The following is a 21,570-nucleotide window of genomic DNA, read 5'->3' as shown; positions in this document are numbered from 1 at the left end:
AGATGAAGAAAAATACTGTAGGCTACATGTTGAATTTACTACAAAAACAATGGCACATTTCCTGATTTCTCTGCACATTTGATGACTACAGTAGGCTATGCAATCAATGTCGGGTTAGGACACTTCCTAAAGACTAGCAAGTTGAGCGCTCCTGCAAAGGTATGTGCGCTGCTGACTCCGAGGAGAGATCTGTCTGCTTTCGGACTCCACGAGTGCATCTGGAAGCGTGGAGTGAAGCAACTTGCAACGGACGGACGGACTGACTGCTGCCAAACTGAGTCGCTATCAAGTTCATTGTTACAGGTTTCCTCATGATGAGCATGTAAACAAAGCCGCCTGTGTGTCCGAGAAGTCCATTTTAACTTCACGTCAACGACTTTTTGAGGATTTGAACAGACTTGAGAGCAGCAGCAGCGCACATCCACTCGCCGTTGGATGTTGAGTCCCTCAGCATCGACATTATGGTCAGTAGCTACAGCTAATCGATTTATCCGTCCAACTAGCTTCAGTGTCAGCAGTGCAAAAAATAACTTTTGAAATGGAAATAGACGTATTATTATTATATGTCGCTAAAGATAACTTGCCTCGAAGTAAATAGTGGGACGGATGCAGACATACAAAAGTGCTGCCACATTGTACTGATATATTGTGTGTTATTTCAGTTATTTCAGAGGAAACTTTTGTTGTTGTAACTTTTGACGTGACCCTCACCTTTCTTTCACAGGGGAAGGTGCTTTGGGCAGGGGTAGGGGCGGCTGTCGTCATCACGTTAATAACTGTCCCAGTAGCAGTTTATTTGAACAGTAAGTATAACCTTTCTTTTTTTCCCTTTTTCTGTGTGAATTGTATATACGAGGGATCAGCCGAGCAGCATTTTGGTAAACAAACCGCGTCACTGGGTGGCAACGCCAATGGAGCCCAAGTGGCGCGAGGCTTATTGGCTGTCTCTAGCCAGTTAACCCTGTTTACATTTTAAAAACTGCGACAGTTCACACAACTTTAACACGACATGCATCAAACTCTTGAGCTACTTCTGCTCTCACTCAGAATGTCAAAATAGAAGCGATGTCATGTAGCCTATAGTTTTTGAGATATAATTAACGTTTGACACAACTCATACTATTAACTGCCGCGGGGTTCCGCATTTCTGGGTGGCAAGTGACGTCATCCCTCGTATAGTGCCAAAATAATAGGCTACACGTTGTGTAGGCTAACGACTATGGTTGGTGCCTTAGATAATTTGATTATTTTTCTATGTATTTGGCTACTTTCGAATAGATTGACTGATAACTTGTTTTGCTTGTTTGTGAATACTTGTATTGTTCTTTGCCATGTTTACCCGATGTGACAAAACGATTGTGTAGAAATAGAACTAGCCTATATGACTAAACTGCATGAGGGATCAGTGTGATGAGCCATCCAGCAGCCTACTATTGAAATGGCGCCACCATGCGATGCAAATGTAGATTCATTATAACCTTAGATTTAACATCAGTCAAAAATGTTGAATAGCCTATTTAAAGTAGCAGGGCGTTTCAAAGTCTGAGGCTGTGGGCCTCGACCCAGACAAAGCTTGGAAAAATGAACCCCCCTCCCTCGCTCAAATATGGGATCATGATGTTATTTGAGACACTCAACAATTGAGCCAAGATAGCCTGATATTGCTGTTTGACATATTCACCGTTCAGACGACATCAAATACATAAAAATGTCTGTCTGAAGACATTCGTTTGTTTCTGACTCTGGGAAAGTGGGGAAAAACAGTCAAATCCCCCAAAATACTGTACCCTTTATTTCTGAATATCTCTTTAACCAAATCACTTTAACCCCCCCCCCCCCACACACACACACACACACACACACACATCATTCACTGTGTGCCCCCTTACAAAATGGCAATGTGTTCCCCAGCAGCATTTGGCCTGGCCATGACCGTCCAAACCTACAGCGCCGCATGTTTTATGAAAAGCCTCGGATCTCAAAAAGTATTTTCGTAATTGGAGACATTAGGGACTATTATTTTCGTAATTGATTTTTCAATGTTTTCCTGGAAGAGCAGGAAGCAGCAAAACGTAAGCCTCCTGCAACCTTTTTGCTTGAGTGGTTGGCCAGTGGGCACGTCTGTATGTAGACATGATGATGGATAATTACAGACTGGTTCCCAGGTAACTGAATGATGTAAAAAAAAATGTTGATTGTATTGTTTTTGTTTTGTTATTTGCTACTCACCTATTGTAGTTTTTTGTTTTTGTCTCTGTTGTATTATTTATTTACTTTCTTTGTTTCTTGTTTTAGGATATTTCTCCTTGAAATCCTTTGTTGTACATTTGAAGGCATGTAGCCTAAGGACAATGTCCAAAAATCGCAGACGAATGAACATTTTTAACCGTAAGAAAAGGGGGGGGCCTTTCATAAGCGTATGCTTCTGCCCCTAACCTTTGGTTGTGACCTAAGTGTACATGCTTGGTGGTGACCAATACATTTTTTTCATTCATTCATTCATTCATATAATCCATTCTCATTCAGATATAGGCAAGAGCGGTCAAGGGTCCGCCTTTGAAATTGACCATATATGCCAGTTTTTCAAAATGTATTATTTAGCCCCCTTCCTTCCCGACAAGGTAGCATGGCAGTGTTGGTCCCAATGGATGCTGCAGGTCTTTACAGTTTCATAGCCTATAAGTTTCTTCATTCTAGATTTAAGAATGAGCCTGCTAGAGCTCGAGTCGCAGACGCCAGTAGAAAATCGGGGACATTTTCAGGGACAGCTCCAGCGCCAGGGACAGGTCACCAAAAACGGGGACTGTCCCCGAAAATCGGGGACGACTGGTCACCTTATGATAATCTATGGTGCAAACCAAATAATGCAAATGATGTGTTTATATTGTCAGGAGATGATGCAGGCGCCAAAAGACCTTTCAACCTTACAGATTATTTCGATGACACCATTAGGTGGAAATCATACAACTTGCGATGGATATCAGGTAGGTAAGCTTTCACTTTCATTCAAACCAGTCAAGTCTTTGTGTGTGATGTAATAGTCTATTTAATGTTGTTTGAAAGCTGATGTTTTTGCATTTCTCAAAAGGTTATTGCTTGTCCTTTTTTTACCGGCAGATAAGGAATATCTGCATCAAACACGGCAAGAAAATGTCAACCTCTACAATGTCGAAACAAAGGAGGAGTCACTATATTTGAGCAATTCAACCTTTGTAAGGTTTTTTCTTTCTTTCTTTCAGATAGCGCACAATTTTCAACAACAAATACAATTCCGTCAGTTTATATGCTCATACTTTGTGCTGATATTTCCCTATAGAACCAGGTGGGAGCCACAGATTATATACTCTCAGCTGATCAGAAATATGTCTGCTTTGAAAGCAACTATACAAAGGTGAGAAATTAACCCCATCAACATTTTCCAGTTTACTTTGCATGCATATGTTATTTTTACATTAACTTTTTCCAGTGTAAATGTCATGTTAATTTTGTAAGATGTATGTACAACTTGACAAGAAAGGTCAAAAACTCCTAATAAGTCACAGTTTTGTGTTAACAATCCAACAGCAATACAGACATTCTTACAACGCCTCATACTCCATCTACCACATAGAAAGTTCGTAAGTAGGCCTGTTTTGTTGTAATGATATCACTCTCTAATTAGCTGACATTGTTATGCAGGATTTTACAAACTCCACATATATGCTTACGGCTTTTACTGTGGTAAATATTGATTGTTTCAATAGTGATACAGCAGGCTATCGTTATGGACAGACAAGCACATCATACTAATGTACAGTACTGTACATCATTGTCACTATTTTATTCCAGAGAATTTGTAACTCTTCAGAATCTTTCAGAAGTCATGTTCTTTTCCTGGGCGCCAAAAGGGAACAAATTTGTGAGTGTACAACATTTTAAAATACACCCTTGTCTATCAGGATATTGATTAACACAGACTGTGTTACACAGTAAATATTGCATCAAGTCATTTCACCATTTCATTTGAACTGAATGAGCCTGTATACATATTGATATGTATTAAAGTGTGTGGCTTTGATAGGTGAATAAAGTAACTTGGGGATGCTTGTCCCCAAATTGACCCCAGGAAGAAATGTTGTAATGTGAAAGCTGACCACTGGGGGGAGAGGGGGGGGGGATCGTGCCGGGCCCGGGACGGAACGAAAGCAATCTTTCCCAGGGAGAAAGCACCCAAGACCGTTCTGATGATGTCATACAAACACAATTCATCAACTGACTATGCAAACACCCTCGACTGATGATGTTATACTCTTTCTTTCCTATAGGCTTACATCATAGATTTCAACATTTATTTGAAATCCAATGTCACTGCTGAAGCTGTACAAGTGACGCACAATGGGAAAAAGAATGAGATCCTTAATGGCATCCCTGACTGGGTGTATGAGGGTAGGTAACATACATTTAATCATTCAATTTGAATGTGTTAATGGTGCAGAGGGGTGCGTGCGTGTGTGTGTGTGTGCGTGTGTGTGTGTGTGCGTGTGTGTGAGAGAGAGAGAGAGAGAGAAGGTAATATGTTTTCCTAAACCATTTCAGAGGAAGTGTTCGGCTCCAATGAGGGAATATGGTGGTCGCCAAATGGAACTTTTCTGGCTTATATCGTGGTGAATGATACCAAAGTCAACAAAATGGAGTTCAGCTCGTATGGATATGAGCAATACCCCAAAACAGTGACGATTCCATACCCAAAGGTGGGATGCTCAATTATGTGCCTTTCTCAAGTATTCGCCTATTTCACTTCCCTTTCAAATTCACCCATTTTGTGTATAAAAGGGAGGAAGTAACACAGGCGCAAGCAGAACACTAACAGGGCCGTGCAGAGACCCTTAGAGGGGCGCGGGCTCAAAAGTTTAAAAAGGGCACAGCACCGCGGCATGGGGCGGTTTCACTGTCGCTGATCCGCCAGTCAGTCGGAGCTCAGCAGCTGGGCAGTGGGCAGGATGGCGAAGGAATGACCCGCCCATCTCTGCCTCTGATTGGCACAGGAGACGAGGAGAGACGCAGGATAGGCTAGCCAAGCGAATGTGATTGGATCAACAACGTTTGACGCTAGGCCAATCAGAGGCAGAGAAGGGCGGGTCATGCCTTCACCATCCTGGGGGGAAAATATTGTGCACGTCACAGAGACGCAGATGATTACTTAACTTCCGGTTGAAAGGTCAACATGTGTCAACTGTCTGGACATTTTATTGATTGATAAATTGTTATTTAATGTTATAAGTTATTCTTGAAGGGTGCTGGGCATGATGCCTTCACTGTAAAAATAAATAAAAAAAAATGGCACTTTGGGCATCAGGGGAAAATGGGCAGGTGCTCGTGCACCCCTAGCACCCCCCCTGCACGTGCCTGAACACTAATGGCTGAGATGATTACTTAACTTCCGGTTGAAAGGTCAACATGTGTCAACTGTCTGGACATTTTATTGATTGATAAATTGTTATTTAATGTTATAAGTTATTCTTGAAGGGTGCTGGGCATGATGCCTTCACTGTAAAAATAAATAAAAAAAAATGGCACTTTGGGCATCAGGGGAAAATGGGCAGGTGCTCGTGCACCCCTAGCACCCCCCCTGCACGTGCCTGAACACTAATGGCTGAGTTTCCCAACAAAGAAGCTTCTTAAGAGTTAAGAAGCTTCTTAAGGAGTTAAGAAGGCTCCAAAGAAGTGTTTCCCAAACGCCTTCTTAACAGTCTTCTTAACACATCGCTAAAGAAGGCTCTTAAGAAGCATCTTAACTGGAGCTGTCCACCATCTTGATGTGAGAGGTCCTCTGCGGCCCACTAGATGGCACTCTGAGCCCACCAGTGGGCCACGACCCAGTGGTTGAGAAACACTTTTGTAGAATCACCTAATCGTGGTCATGTTAAACAAGAACTTCTATTAAACATGATTTATTTCAGACATGGACTGCAGTTCAAATTGCTTTATATACACAGCATACAACAAAATTGCGAGAAACACTACAGAATTTAAGCAACCTTGGGTTCTGTGAAAGGTGCTATATAAATCCATAACATTCTTATTATAAAAGGAATCCATTCTGATTAGAGGAATATAGCCTACGGTAAAACATTTAAAACACAAGTAACCATACATACAGGGGAGATTTTCAAGTGTTCCCCAATTGTAAACACTAAAGGGTGCATGAAAGAAAGGAAAAAGGGAAAAACACAAGAGGAACAGTGGACACAAGTATCTCCTTTTGCCTGACGCGGCTGGATCTGCCAGTGTTTCGTCATTAAGGTGTTAAGAATGCCCCAGACCCTTCTTACAAAACCTTCTTAACGAAAGATCATCTTGGCGCTAAGAAGCTTTTGGGAAACGCATGCCTTCGTAACGAAAGATCATCTTAGGCTAAGAAGCAATTGGGAAACGTGTTTGCTTCTTAAGGGGGCCGCAGGAAACGCAGCCAATGAGGGTTTCCAACTTTCAATCCATTTGGGTCTTCCAGTGCCGGGTCCATAATTAAAGTCTTGCTTGCACCTGTGTTACTTCCTGCCTTTTAGACACAAAATGGGTGAATTGGGTGGGAGGTGAAATGAATAGAGTAATGGACAAGATACTTGTGAAATGAAACACAAAATCCACTCCTATGATATATACACTGTATTATAAAATGATGCTTCTTTTTTACTCAGCCTTAAATTGGGTCCTCGTAGAATACATTCCCTTATGAATCATGATTCATAATGTTTATTACTTGTGTTTGATAGGCGGGGTCGGCGATTCCTACGGTGAAACTCTTTGTTGTTGATACGACAGATCCGCCACGCAGCACACTGGTGCCGACCCCCAGCTCCATCGCATCAGGGTCTGTACCCCTCATCATCACCTAAAAAATATGCTACAGTCACAGCAGAGGCAAACATGGTCGGCCGTAACACGACACGTCCGTTTAAAAAAACGTGTCACTCTCTTGTTCTGACTCAGCGATCACTTCTTGAGCTCGGTGACCTGGGTGACAGATGAGCGTGTGGCTGTGCAGTGGCTCACCAGGAAACAGAACCGTGTGCTCGCACAGATCTATGACTTTGATGGAAGCAGCTGGAAGGAAAAGCAGGTACGGGAGCTGTGACTTCTCTGCTTCAGACATTGTGATTGGTGGGCAGAGACCCGGGTTCAATTCCCGGCAGAGGCACTTCCGGGGCTTGGTCAGACGCTCCTACAGACACAATTGGCCGTGTCTGCGGGTGGGAAGCCGGTGGGGTATCTGTTCGCTCCACTGACTAGCGCCTCCTCTGGTCAGTCAGGGCGGGGAGGGGAACTAGGGGGAATAGCGCAGTCCTCCCACACAATGCGTCCGGGCTGGTTAAACACCTCACTATCAGGTGAAAAGAAGCGTCTGGCACATGTATCGGAGGAAGCATGTGCTGGTCTAGTCTACAGCAGGGGAAATTGGCCAAGTACAATTGGGGAGAAAATGGGAGAGAAATTTGAGAAAAAAATTATGAAAAATCAAAAAGAAATCGTGATTGGAAATCAAATAGTTTGAGCTTTGCTTACTGTATGAACAATCCAATGACGATTAATGCTACTTAATGACAATAAATGTCTCTTTATAGAAATTTGAGCAAACGAGCAAGACAGGCTGGGTCGGCCGTGTAAGTTCTACTAATCTACTACATTAAGACCACCTTCAACATGATTCATCATTATTCTACATTTCTAAATAACATATTCATATTTGTTTTAGTTTGCTCCCTTACCCCTGTTCTTTGCTGAGGATAAACTCAGCTTCTACAAAGTCATGAGTGACATTCATGGCTACAAACATATTCATTATGTGAAAGATGTAAGTATTTCCAAGCATCTTTATGTCAAATATCAAATCTATATAGGTCAAATACATGCATACAATACTCACAGCGGGTCTTTTCTCAAGGGCAAGGCAACACCTATCACCTCAGGCAAGTGGGAAGTGATCTACATATCCCAATTAACAAAAGATTGCTTGTAAGTAATGATTCAGTTCATCTGAGAGAATTGCTTGTTACATATCATATCCGTTAAAGAATATTAAAAAAAACTCTATCAAGTAAAGCTCTTGTAATTCATTTGTCACACAGATATTATATAAGTAATGAGCACCAAGGAAGTCCCGGACAGAGACATCTTTACAAGTAAGGAGGGCTTCTAATCTGTTTTATGTCTCAACATGGAGCAAAGAACTCAAATGTGCAGTACATGGAGAGGTGAATATTTTTGTCGAAATGATGCCAGCTGACATGATGTGCTGGTTGTTTGTTTATCAGGCTTATGATTGGAAGCAGCTCCTCTGCCCCCCAGTGTCTCACCTGTGGCCAGTATGAGGACAGGTGTCAGTACAACAGAGCTTCCTTCAGCTATGATACCTCCTACTACCGGATGAGCTGCTATGGTCCGTTAGTTACTCCTCCACCGACCACCACACCACATCTCCTCTTGACCAAATAACTCGTACATGGCCAATGTTGTTTTTTTTATTTTTATTTATTTAACCTTTATTTACCCAGGCACGCAATTAAGAACAGATTCTATTCGTATATACAAAAGCAGCCTGTCAAAAAGCAAAAGGCCTTTTGAGGGAAGGGGGTGGGAGGCTGAAATAAAAACAAGGTTATATACATACGAGTAAAAATGACAGTAATAAAGGAGAGCATGCAAAGCACAAATTACAGCAATAATAAGAGAGAGGGAAAGAGGGAGGGAGAAAGAGAGAGAGAGAGACAGAAGGAGAGAGAGAGAAGGAGGGGGGAGAGAGAAGGGGCATGGCGGGGAGGAGAGAGGGGGCTGGAGGGTATGTGTGCGAGTGAGAGGCAGTCAACAGGTGCAACAGTCGACTACGATCTGTTGCAGGTTTTGTTTGAAAGCAGTGAGTGATGAGAGGACAGTGAGTTTGAGCGTGTTTTGTAAAGTGTTCCAGTAGCATGCTGCAGCAAATCAGAAGGCGGAAGGAATGTACAGTATAGCGTTTGTGTGATGGGGAGGGTGTGATGTGAATGATCAATCCTGTGTCCAAACAGATCTGACCCCAGGTCAGTCACTGTTAGCCATACAAATAGCTTTCTGTGTAATAAACATTTGATACATTTTCTATTTGTGCTTTTACCAGGACCTGGATTGCCCCTCTTTACACTCCGCGACAACAGGGGCTCAGGTGCAGGTATATTCTCAGGTTTCACTTAACTGTACTGTGCACTTACCTTATCTTACTGTAAGGTGCACTTACCTTATCTTACTGTACTGTGCACTTACCTTATCTTACTGTACTGTGCACTTACCTTATCTTACTGTACTGTGCACTTACCTTATCTTACTGTACTGTGCACTTACCTTATCTTACTGTACTGTGCACTTACCTTATCTTACTGTACTGTGCACTTACCCTATCTTACTGTACTGTGCACTTACCCTATCTTACTGTACTGTGCACTTACCTTATCTTACTGTATTGTGCACTTACCTTATCTTACTGTACTGTGCACTTACCCTATCTTACTGTACTGTGCACTTACCTTATCTTACTGTACTGTGCACTTACCTTATCTTACTGTACTGTGCACTTACCTTATCTTACTGTACTGTGCACTTAACTTATCTTACTGTACTGTGCACTTACCTTATATTACTGTACTGTGCACTTACCTTATCTTACTGTACTGTGCACTTACCTTATCTTACTGTACTGTGCACTTACCTTATCTTACTGTACTGTGCACTTACGTTATCTTGCTGTACTGTGCACTTACCTTATCTTACTGTACTGTGCACTTACCTTATCTTACTGTACTGTGCACTTAACTTATCTTACTGTACTGTGCACTTACCTTATCTTACTGTACTGTGCACTTAACTTATCTTACTGTACTGTGCACTTACCTTATCTTACTGTACTGTGCACTTACCTTATCTTACTGTACTGTGCACTTAACTTATCTTACTGTACTGTGCACTTACCTTATCTTACTGTACTGTGCACTTACCTTATCTTACTGTACTGTGCACTTACCTTATCTTACTGTACTGTGCACTTAACTTATCTTACTGTACTGTGCACTTAACTTATCTTACTGTACTGTGCACTTACCTTATCTTGCTGTACTGTGCACTTACCTTATCTTACTGTACTGTGCACTTAACTTATCTTACTGTACTGTGCACTTACCTTATCTTACTGTACTGTGCACTTAACTTATCTTACTGTACTGTGCACTTACCTTATCTTACTGTACTGTGCACTTACCTTATCTTACTGTACTGTGCACTTACCTTATCTTACTGTACTGTGCACTTACCTTATCTTACTGTACTGTGCACTTACATTATCTTACTGTACTGTGCACTTACCTTATCTTACTGTACTGTGCACTTACCTTATCTTACTGTACTGTGCACTTACCTTATATTACTGTACTGTGCACTTACCTTATCTTACTGTACTGTGCACTTACCTTATCTTACTGTACTGTGCACTTACCTTATCTTACTGTATTGTGCACTTAACTTATCTTACTGTACTGTGCACTTACCTTATCTTACTGTACTGTGCACTTACCTTATCTTACTGTATTGTGCACTTACCTTAACTTACTGTACTGTGCACTTACCTTATCTTACTGTACTGTGCACTTACCTTATCTTACTGTACTGTGCACTTACGTTATCTTGCTGTACTGTGCACTTACCTTATCTTGCTGTACTGTGCACTTACCTTATCTTACTGTACTGTGCACTTAACTTATCTTACTGTACTGTGCACTTACCTTATCTTACTGTACTGTGCACTTAACTTATCTTACTGTACTGTGCACTTACCTTATCTTACTGTACTGTGCACTTACCTTATATTACTGTACTGTGCACTTACCTTATCTTACTGTACTGTGCACTTACCTTATCTTACTGTACTGTGCACTTACCTTATCTTACTGTACTGTGCACTTACATTATCTTACTGTACTGTGCACTTAACTTATCTTACTGTACTGTGCACTTAACCTATCTTACTGTACTGTGCACTTACCTTATCTTACTGTACTATGTGCTCTTACATGATCTTACAAAGTGCTCAATCAGTTCAATAATACATTGTATGAAAATAACAAGCTGCAATTATGTAAAAAAAATAATTTATTGCAATGTATTTTATACATTCACCATATTTGCTACACTATTATCTTTTTCAGAGCTCACCATTCTTGAAGACAACAAGGAGCTAGAAAATATTTTAACGCAATTCCATATGCCAACGATGCAGCGCGGCACCATCAGGGTTGCCGGTCTTGGTGAGGAAATGTGTCAAATGAGACTTTTTTGCTTTTAGTCATTTGTGTGTTTTACATGTCGTCCCTTTTATTTTTGCCAACAGATCTTTGGTATCAAATGATGTTACCACCAAATTTCAAGAAATCTAAGAAATATCCTCTTCTTATTGATGTGTAAGTAAACAACAGAGCATCTTGCTCCATCTCATCCCAACACAATGCAATTCAATAGAGAGCCAAAATCACGCCCCCCTTTTAGGCCAAGGCATTTCATCCGCCATTCTTTTTTCCATAGACATTTCGTAAAGCTGCTTATGAAAAAAAAAATTACAAACCAAGTGATTCAGCTATATTTAGAATCAGGAAAGATCATAGAACAGTTCACCCAGACCAAAAATAAAAACAAAACATCTAAATAATAATAATAAATATAGCCGCAAGCGGCGATGCGGGGTCCAAGCTTCCGGTGACTTGGGGGGTGTATGTCTCAGATACAATAGGGATCCACGCACTTCGTGCTTGGACCCCTAGATTTAAGCTGTGGTGATGGGGGCTTTATATAGTACCAGGAGAAGGGCATTTATGATGTCATTTATGATGTAATTTATGATGTCATTTATGATGTCATTTATGATGTCATAACTGACGTCGTCATAGAGAAGGTGACAGTCTTGTGACATCACTGATGATGTCATCTATGATGTCATCTATGATGTCATCTATGATGTCATCTATGATGACATAGTGTCAAAGTTTAAACATTTATCATTTCAAGACGGTTTCACGTATCCAAATTCTTTATACAACTTTAGATCAGGGAAGTCCAGAGATGACACAGAAAAAGTTTGGGCTCATTCGGGCAAATGGCCTAGGACGAGTTCGTTTTTTTTTTTGGAAAATCTAGCAGGCTTAAATGGGTGTGAGTTATGGGTCAATACGCAAAAGGGTCTGTTATAGCGCCACCATCTGGCCAATATGGCTAATTTTTTGTCTCTGAGCAGTGGGGCACATTTCCAACCTATGTGCAAGGTCTGGCTACTGTAGCCCTTACGGTTTTTGACGTGCATGCTGTTTTAGGGCAGAATAATAATAATAATAAATATAGCCGCAAGCGGCGATGCGGGGTCCAAGCTTCTGCTTCAAAGCTTCAAGCTTTATATAGTACCAGGAGAAGGGCATTTATGATGTCATTTATGATGTCATTTATGATGTCATTTATGATGTCATAACTGGCGTCGTCATAGAGAAGGTGACAGTCTTGTGACATCACTGATGATGTCATCTATGATGTCATCTATGATGTCATAACTGACGTCGTCATAGAGAAGGTGACAGTCTTGTGACATCACTGATGATGTCATCTATGATGTCATCTATGATGTCATCTATGATGTCATCTATGATGACATAGTGTCAAAGTTTAAACATTTATCATTTCAAGACGGTTTCACGTATCCAAATTCTTTATACAACTTTAGATCAGGGAAGTCCAGAGATGACACAGAAAAAGTTTGGGCTCATTCGGGCAAATGGCCTAGGACGAGTTCGTTTTTTTTTTTGGAAAATCTAGCAGGCTTAAATGGGTGTGAGTTATGGGTCAATACGCAAAAGGGTCTGTTATAGCGCCACCATCTGGCCAATATGGCTAATTTTTTGTCTCTGAGCAGTGGGGCACATTTCCAACCTATCTGCAAGGTCTGGCTACTGTAGCCCTTACGGTTTTTGACGTGCATGCTGTTTTAGGGCAGAATAATAATAATAATAATAATAAACGGAACAGATACAATAGGGATCCACGCACTTCGTGCTTGGACCCCTAATAAACGGAACAGATACAATAGGGATCCACGCACTTCGTGCTTGGACCCCTAATAATACAAAATTCTTTAAGTTTTTGTGTGAGTATATGGTCTCTCCTGATTCTAAATATAGCTAAATCGCTTGATTTGACCAAATAAATCTATTTTTATGATAGATAGATAGATAGATACTTTATTAGTACTAGTAGTATTAGTACTTTATTAATCCCCTGGGGGAAATTCTTGTGTTACAGCATGTCAGTACATATTTTCAGTAAAAAATAAATAAATAAAGCATTTTACAAATGTCTATGGAAAAAAGAATGGCAGATGACATCCCTTGGTTCGTATGCCTAAGGGGGTGTGACTTCATATATATATGTATACATATATATGTATATATATATATATATATTTATATATATATATAATATATATATATATATATACATATACACACACACACACACACACACACACATACTTACATACACTGCTGTCCTGTGTAGGTATGGTGGACCCGGCAGTCAGCAGACAGACTATCGTTTCCGACTGAACACCTGGGGGACCTACCTCTGCAGCTCACTCAACATCATTTATGCCAGTTTTGACGGAAGGGGAAGCGGTTACCAAGGTGACACAATCATGCACGCAATCTACAAGCGCCTGGGCACGTATGAAGTGGAAGATCAAATCACAGCGGTGAGGTAAAGTGCGTGTTTGAACTCCAATGCCGATCACCTGTGTGTCATAAGATGTGTAAGATTTAATACAATGTGTAGGCTGCATCATGTGATAAGCAAACTTGATGTCATATTGGTGTCAAATAAAATAACTCATAATTAAGGTATCTATCAAATGTTTCTGAGGTTTTCATAGGAAATTAAAAGTCCTTTGTTGTTTTGTTTTTGCTAGGAAATTCATTGACATGGGTTTTATAGACAAAGACAGAATCGCCATATGGGGCTGGGTAAGTTTGTTTTCATCTTATTTCATTACTTTATATTTATCATACACTACCAGGAAAAAGTTTGGACAGAAGTGTTTTTCTTTATGTTTATTTTTCACATTGTAGAAGAATAGTAAAGACATCAAAGCTATGAATATATATATATATATATATATATATATATATATATATATATATATATATATATATATATATATATATATATATAATTATATAACTTTTGTGGTAGTGTATGCGTTTCTTTTTAGCACATAAAAATATATTATTTTTGTGTTCACTAAAATTCTATTATGTAATATGTACACTGTATCTACTCATGGTTTTCAGTCATATGGTGGTTATGTCGCCTCAATGGCCTTGGGTGCTGGAACCGGTCTCTTCAAGTGTGGGATAGCAGTTGCTCCTGTATCCAAGTGGGAATATTATGGTAGGTGCACATGCATGCCACATCTATCTATCTAAAAGGGAGCATGTGGGCAATGTTTGTTTCAATTTTTGTCCCACTGTTGATGTCATAGGAGGCATTGTGACATCACTGTCAGTGATGTCATAAGACTCAGTGATGATGTCATAGGCACTGATGTAAACCTAAGGAACACACACACACCCATAAACTTGTGAGTAACACACACATACACACACCTGCGAGCGCGCGCCGAGCAGGTGAGGCCACGCAGCAGCCGAGCTGTGGGCGGGGCCAAGCTGTGGGCGGGGCCGCGCAGCACCTGAGCTGCGTAAGCAAGCTGCAGGGCTCGACGAGCTACAATGTGGGCTCGCCCAAAGGAATCAACCTAGTTTTTCTGTTTACTTTTCATACAGTGCTATCAGCCACAAATACTTAAAGGGACAGCTCACAGTAAAATCCAAAATACATATTTTTCCTCTCGCCTGTAGTGCTATTTATCCATCTATAATGTTTTGAGATAGTTGCCTGAGTTTTGGAGATATCAGCCACAGAGATGTCTGCCTTCTCTTGAATACAATGGAACTGGATGGCACTCGGCTTGCAGTGCTCGAAGCACCAAAAAAATACATTTGAAAAACTCAACAGCATTGTCTCTCTTTCCGCCGGTTACTCAAGATAATGCACAGACTTTGTTGTGAGCAGTTTCATGTAGGAACTAGCTAGCAGCTAGCGGGTGTAGTTCGGTCAAAAGGAAATAGTTCCGCCACACTTTTTTCTTGGACCTGAAGCCGAAAATGTTGTCATTTCATGTTGAGATAGGGCAAATGGAATACAAAAAAACAGTGACCTAAGCAAAACAAAAAGAATCGCCGTTTATAGCCCACTCCTATGTAGTATCAGGGGAAAAGAAGCGGCTGGTGACTGCACATGTATCGGAGGAAGCATGTGCTAGTCTAGGGCTCTCCTGACTTTTTTGATTTTTTTTGAGAAAAACGACCAGTAAAAAATAAATAAATCTTAAAACATTTTCTTTCCACATGTTGAATAATTGTGACTCATTTTAATGGTGTTTTGCAGATGCCGTGTACACTGAACGCTACATGGACAAGCCCACAGAGAATTCTGACTCTTATAAGGTAAACATGAGGAGACACTTGGTTCCAACACAAAGAAGATGCAGAAAAAATAAATAAGACAGCTCTATTAAAATATACTTTTCAAACTACGATGCATTTATGGATTGACACAATTGTTCTAACAGTGAGAATGCTCTTTTACTCAATAGAATTCCACTGTGACACGCAGAGCCAAAAACTTCAAATCAGTGAAGTATCTGTTGATTCATGGCACAGCTGATGGTATGTTATGTCATTTCATTCAAATATTCAAGTCAGTCTTTGATATGCATTGAACATGTGGTAGTCCTATTCAAAATGGCAGGCAACACAGTCACAGTCACACCCTGTGCAAATGAACTGTTGGCTGGCTTCTTGGAAACCTTTGATGCTCACTCAGGTAGTAAAAACACCTTTTCTTTCCTGTAGACAATGTTCATTTCCAGCAAGCAGCGCAACTTTCCAGAGCTCTGGTTGACGAGCAAGTGGACTTCGAGGCGATGGTAAATATTAGTTCAGGGAAGAGGCCTAATATTGACCTTGATGGGGTTGATTGAATGAGGGGTGCAAATAGATCCTGTTAAAAAGCACCTTGTATTTCCCCCCATAACTGTTCTTAATCTAAAATATGCATAATATGGTAATTGGATGCTAACCTTTCAACGGTCATCTTACCTACACGTTTTCCTCTTCCGCATTACAAACCATAAAGCAGGGATGGGCAACTTTGATGATAGAGAGGGCCACAAAAAAATGTGCTCGCTACCAGAGGGTCAGATGTTGCTGAGGGCCGGGGGCCGAACGGTGCCGGCGCGGAAAATTTTGGGGCATTTGAAGTCAGGTTTAGAGGAATAACTCGTTTTAAATTAACAGTTGTGATGTCATTATTCAGTCTTAACCACCAATATTTGATCCTTTTCTCACTCACTCCTATGTCACCACCTGCTCTCCCTGCACGGCTTGAAATTAACGTTTTTGACCACCTGTCAGACAATTAGAATTTCCACTAGCCAAAATGTTTTTCTTGAAATAAACCAGAATATGAGTGGGTTAATTTAAGCATAAGTATCAGTAAGTGGCCCAGGATTCTCAACGCCTGTGTTGAGGGTCACACAAGAACAAAAATGCACTCTTGAAGCTAAATAAATCCCCCCAAAAAGAATTAATTATTTAAATTTGTACTTCAATGTAGAACAGTCATTTCTTACACATGAGATTACTTTTAGCCTTTTAGTCATAAAGATTATTGAAAGATATTCCATATTCCAGACTGAAATGTTATAACAGAAGTGGAGTATTAGTCCAGAATGACATAAACATTTGGACACTTATTCAGCAGGTATCTTGCATGTTGCGTTCAGGTGCACTGTAAAAAAAAAATTGTGTTGCAATTCCAGCGCGGGCCACATCGCCGCATCGCGGGCCGCCAGTTGCCGACCCCTGCCATAAAGATATCACTGGGAAAGGATTGTGGAGTGTTTGGACACTAATCTGATTTATTGGGTTCATTTCAGTGGTACACCGACAAGGACCACGGTCTGGGAGGGTCAGCCTACCGACATCTTTACACCTACATGAGTCGCTTTCTACACAAATGCCTCGTCAAACCCGAATAGATGTGAATATGACAGCATTTATACTGTATACTGCCACTATACAAACTTTGTTTATGTCGTGTACTCTCATCTCGTTGATATTCTGCAGGACTGGTTCAGGTTGAAGTCTGTACATTTTGTGGATCGCTCGTACAAGTGAGCATTTGTATGTTATGTGAAATAAACAATGGAACTTTTGGTCAAATATGTGACATTTAAAAGCTAGTAAAAGCCATTGCATGCAATGCATGTATGCTGGAACACGTGTGAACAATACAACTGATACGGTACATAGTATTCCACTGAATTGGTTGTGAAATGTTATAATTCGTGGTGCAAACATAGTATAATGAAATTACAATATAGATTGTTTTGAAATGTTTACAAATACTTTTTATTGTCATTATGTGTTCCTTTTTTGTACAGGTACCATCACATTGTGTTACTAGTCAAATAAATGGGATCTTTTTTGTGTGCAAATGAGTTTCCACATGTGCTTTCTGTATAATACACATTACAGTAGTATTGATTAGGCTACATAACATATTCCCTTTATTTATTTATTTTATTTTTATTTTTTTAGTACAGGGGGAGTCTCACTGAGAGCAATGCTCTCTTTTTCAGGAGTGCCCTGTTCACATTCATACCTGGAAGCTGACCAGTACAACCACGGTCTGATCTGCTGGCCACTGATCAGCTCCACTGGAGCGGTTGGGGTTAAGGGCCTTGCTCAAGGGCAAGTGCTGCCTTTTCACTTTCCCCACCCAGATTTATCCTGCCAGTCCCGGGGATTGAACCGACGACCTTCTGGTCACAAGCTCGCTTCTCTAACCGTTGGGCCCCCACTGCCCCCCTTAAAAAAAAGACTATGAAACATTCACATTCCAATGTGTTTTGTCAGTGCTAGTTGTATGATAAAAGTGGTTAAATCAGGAGTAACAGTCTCATCATAAACCTTGCTCATACTGAGCGTAGAGTGTAACCCCTAGCTAAAAGCCACTTCCATCACTGTGAGAAAGTACTATGAATATACGCTGTGTTTCAGTTATAGGTTGATTCATGATTTACATGATCGTAAAGTTCAAACTCAAGTGCAACATACAAATACAAGCACATTGGTCAGAGGTGCAGTGAATATCATCCTTTTAGGGATGTGAAGGGATGGCCTTTAAATTACATACCATTAATGACACAGTGATGACCGAAAATAACCAAGCAATAGTAAAATAGGTGTAATAACGAGGCTATCCTGGCCAGCTCATCTCTCCATTCTTTGAATCCAGTTGTATGTTTGGACTTCCGGTGCCGTAGCACTATGGTGCTTCCGTTATGAGAGCTCATTTCACCCAAGAGCCCTCTTGTGAGGAGAAGTTGGGTCTCTCCATTGTAATTTGGTAGAATACCCAATATGCATAATGCTGGCTCTTCAATTAACTCCCATGTCAGTATGTTATTGATACAGGGAACAATAGATATCCAAAGGTCATGTACAGTAGGGTTGTCAAATGTATTGATAGTATCGAAGGTATCAATACTGAAAATTTGAATCGGATACAATACTCATTTGCAACAGGTATCGATAGTATCAATAAGTATCAATACAAAAGAATGTAAACGGATACAATACTTATTTGCAACAGTTTTGATACATCAGTGCTTTATTTGAATGAAAAATCACTGATTCTCCCCTCCCTATCATTGGTGGTCCCCATCTGTTGCTTCAACAAGCTAAACGTGTTCTGATGGCTAGAGCAGCAGGGCTAATCTGCTGTCTAAATTCAAAGTTTGATCAGGTCTAGATTATGGAGAAGTGTGCGTCTGTCCGTCCATCTGTCTAACTTTATTTTTATGCCTCTTGATGCCCCCTTCCCGTGGTATCGAAAATGGTATTGACTATGGACATTTTCCTGGGTATCGGTATCGAAGTAGAAATGATAGTATCATCTCTAATGTACAGTACCATTTTATAGTGCCTTTTTCTTTGTTGCATCTGCAAAAGCTATCTTCCTCTCTGCGCCCCAGTCCAAACCTGTTTGCTGGAGCCCAGTAGCTCCTGTTCATTATTTGAAATGAAATTCAACGTGTGTCTCGGGCTATGAAATACCATGACTGTATCGTTTCCTTCCATGCTTCTGAATAGAGGTTGCAGTCTTTTTCCCATAGTTTGGAGATTGATGTTTTCTAAGCATGTTATACAACCTGGATGGCCCCCCCTTCTAAAGTCTCCAATCACCAGTCATTCTAAGGTGTTGCATCTCTTTTACTTGGAGATGATTTAGTTACTTCAAGTCATTACTATGAAAATAATGGCCTGTAAATTAAACGGTTACCCTATTCTCTACTGCTCCACATGGGTAGTTTAACATTTAAATAGATGTAACCACCTATCCAGAAAGACAGACGCACGCAGTCTGTTCATCTCAACGCAGATGGGAGCGAGTATTTGGACGTGTTTGTCAGGGTCGAGGTCATGTTTGTTTTCGACACCTAAAGTAACAGCTTTTACACTACACACACATACATAGGATTTGTTCCCCCTCGCCAAGACAAATAGATCCAGTGGACTGAGATGGAAGCTGACTAATGGATTGAGAGTAAGAGAGGGTATACAGGTCTCTGGGGGGAGGAGGAGGGGGGGGGGGGTTGACATCTGGGAGACTGCCACCAAGCTCAACTATATAAGACTCAGCAGACCAAGAAGGGACCGTGAAACAGCTCCAGAAAGCCAGAGAGGAGACGCACCGCACAACAAGAACCCCTCGCACTTTACCATCCCTCTCACAGACGCTCGCCAGAAAGGAGCACAGGTGAGAATCTTATCTGACCATCTTCCTTACAAACATCCACACATTCTGGCTAAGATTTCATTCACCTGAGAGTGACACTTAAGGGAAACTGTCTCACTTTGTTCATTTTTCAGAAGCCCAAACAATGAAAGTCGCCCACTCTTTGGCTGGACTCCTGCTCCTGATCATCATTCAAAGCAGTTGGCAGGTTCCTGACCAGGGCACAGAGGGAAACCCTATGTAAGATCTCCTCTCGGGCCATTCACATGCAGCCTTCTCATCTGTGTAAACGGCATCTTCTGAACGATCAAACTGTGTGTCTGTGTAGCTTATTGACAGAAAACCCCGTGTTCAACGAAGCCAGCGAGCTCCCAAACATGAAGAGACATTCGGAGGGAACGTTCTCCAACGACTACAGTAAATACCTGGAGACGAGGAGAGCACAAGATTTTGTCCAGTGGCTAAAGAACTCGAAAAGAAACGGGTGAGTGTCACTTTTCTGACTGAATCTCTTGAATTTATTCGATGAATTATTTCTAATATGACTCAACTCTGTAAATATAGTGAACGGATTGCTCGTGAAACGACAATGAAAATGCTTTTTATTTAATTGAGTTGCTATAACATGCAGCTACTGGATCATCAGAACAATCATTCTGACTACTGTATTTCAGAATAATGTGGATTTCAGTGTTACTTTACCATGCCACAGGAAATGTATACAGGTATTTGTAAAGTTGCCTATACTTCTGAAAATCGTTGCTTCCTGTTCAAGTGGACAGTTGTTGTTTTTTTTAACTTATATCATCTGTCTGACTTCACAGCAGTCCCATTAGGCGACATGCGGACGGGACCTACACCAGTGATGTGAGCTCCTACCTGCAGGACCAGGCAGCCAGGGAGTTTGTGTCCTGGCTGAAGAATGGCCGAGGCAGGAGAGAGTAGACAGAACCTGAGGGCCACCGTCTCTCGACACTCCGGGAAATAACACAACATCATCGTCATCAGACTTTACACTGACTCTGTGCCTTTATATGTTTTACAACCTGTACTACCCTTCTCCTTGGTCACGCTATTAAATTCCCCTCATACAAAGCTCTTTGTTGCTCCTCAATGGTTTAAGAAAGTTCTGTTGTCCTTGTTTGAAATGTGTATCCCCTATCACTTATTATCAAGCATGGGCGTTATGACTCCATTTTGAGTTTGTGTTTTTACATTTCTTGCCATTTTCATCTTCCTTTTCACATTAATATGCAACTCACCATAATGATCTGTATCTGAATTGCAACTAATCACTTCGGTAGATTGTCCTAATATATTTCTTATTATTCATATAAAGTCAGATTTAGTTTTCACTAAAGAAATGTGTACAATCTATGAGTTCTTAAAACTTATTAAATATTGGTTTACACTGGGATGTTGGCAACAAAGCATCAGCCCAATCAACCTCATGAATTGAGGTTGATCCACATAAGAAGCACCACTCAATATACACTCCAATTGTGTTACATTACAAATCAAATATAACAGCTAGAGAGAGAACATGGCCATTTTCATTTAAATCAATATCAGTTTCAAAAACGAAAGTGTGTGTGTGTGTGTGTGTGCGTGCGTGCG

The 21,570-nt window shown here is 40.8% G+C and overlaps 2 protein-coding genes across 2 annotated transcripts; both read left to right on the top strand.

Annotated features, from left to right (window-relative positions):
- The first annotated feature begins 224 nt into the window (after window positions 1-224).
- Window positions 225-17,641, top strand: fap (fibroblast activation protein, alpha). Its single transcript, XM_083641765.1, has 26 exons — window positions 225-464; window positions 725-803; window positions 2,892-2,984; window positions 3,118-3,212; window positions 3,317-3,391; window positions 3,565-3,617; window positions 3,829-3,898; window positions 4,305-4,425; window positions 4,576-4,730; window positions 6,753-6,850; window positions 6,970-7,099; window positions 7,602-7,640; window positions 7,733-7,831; window positions 7,922-7,992; window positions 8,106-8,159; window positions 8,292-8,416; window positions 9,131-9,181; window positions 11,205-11,303; window positions 11,387-11,456; window positions 13,591-13,788; window positions 13,997-14,051; window positions 14,379-14,478; window positions 15,535-15,593; window positions 15,743-15,815; window positions 16,002-16,075; window positions 17,087-17,641. The coding sequence occupies exons 1-26, from the start codon at window positions 462-464 to the stop codon at window positions 17,186-17,188; spliced, it is 2,241 nt and encodes a 746-aa protein (XP_083497891.1). The 5' UTR covers window positions 225-461; the 3' UTR covers window positions 17,189-17,641.
- A 2,247-nt stretch (window positions 17,642-19,888) lies between these two features.
- Window positions 19,889-21,036, top strand: gcgb (glucagon b). The gene is made up of 4 exons (XM_083641925.1): window positions 19,889-19,974; window positions 20,088-20,193; window positions 20,282-20,437; window positions 20,778-21,036. Exons 2-4 carry the CDS (start codon window positions 20,099-20,101, stop codon window positions 20,896-20,898), a joined length of 372 nt encoding a protein of 123 aa, XP_083498051.1. The 5' UTR covers window positions 19,889-19,974; window positions 20,088-20,098; the 3' UTR covers window positions 20,899-21,036.
- The last annotated feature ends 534 nt before the right edge of the window (window positions 21,037-21,570 follow it).

Source organism: Poromitra crassiceps, assembly GCF_964638095.1.
Source record: "Poromitra crassiceps genome assembly, chromosome: 8".
Classification (NCBI taxonomy): Eukaryota; Metazoa; Chordata; class Actinopteri; order Beryciformes; family Melamphaidae; genus Poromitra; species Poromitra crassiceps.
The sequence above is the reverse complement of the archived record's forward strand: the minus strand, read 5'-3'. Positions and strand labels throughout refer to the sequence as shown.

Excerpts from the sequence above, each read along its gene's own strand:
- fap (XM_083641765.1), top strand. Across the intron at positions 7,100-7,601 it reads GCAGCTGGAAGGAAAAGCAG|AAATTTGAGCAAACGAGCAA; the intron begins GTACGGGAGCTG and ends GTCTCTTTATAG. Across the intron at positions 7,993-8,105 it reads CAATTAACAAAAGATTGCTT|ATATTATATAAGTAATGAGC; the intron begins GTAAGTAATGAT and ends TTTGTCACACAG.
- gcgb (XM_083641925.1), top strand. The coding sequence starts at position 20,099 with ATGAAAGTCGCCCACTCTTTGGCTGGACTCCTGCTCCTGATCATCATT. Across the intron at positions 20,194-20,281 it reads GGCACAGAGGGAAACCCTAT|CTTATTGACAGAAAACCCCG; the intron begins GTAAGATCTCCT and ends GTGTCTGTGTAG. Across the intron at positions 20,438-20,777 it reads AAGAACTCGAAAAGAAACGG|CAGTCCCATTAGGCGACATG; the intron begins GTGAGTGTCACT and ends CTGACTTCACAG.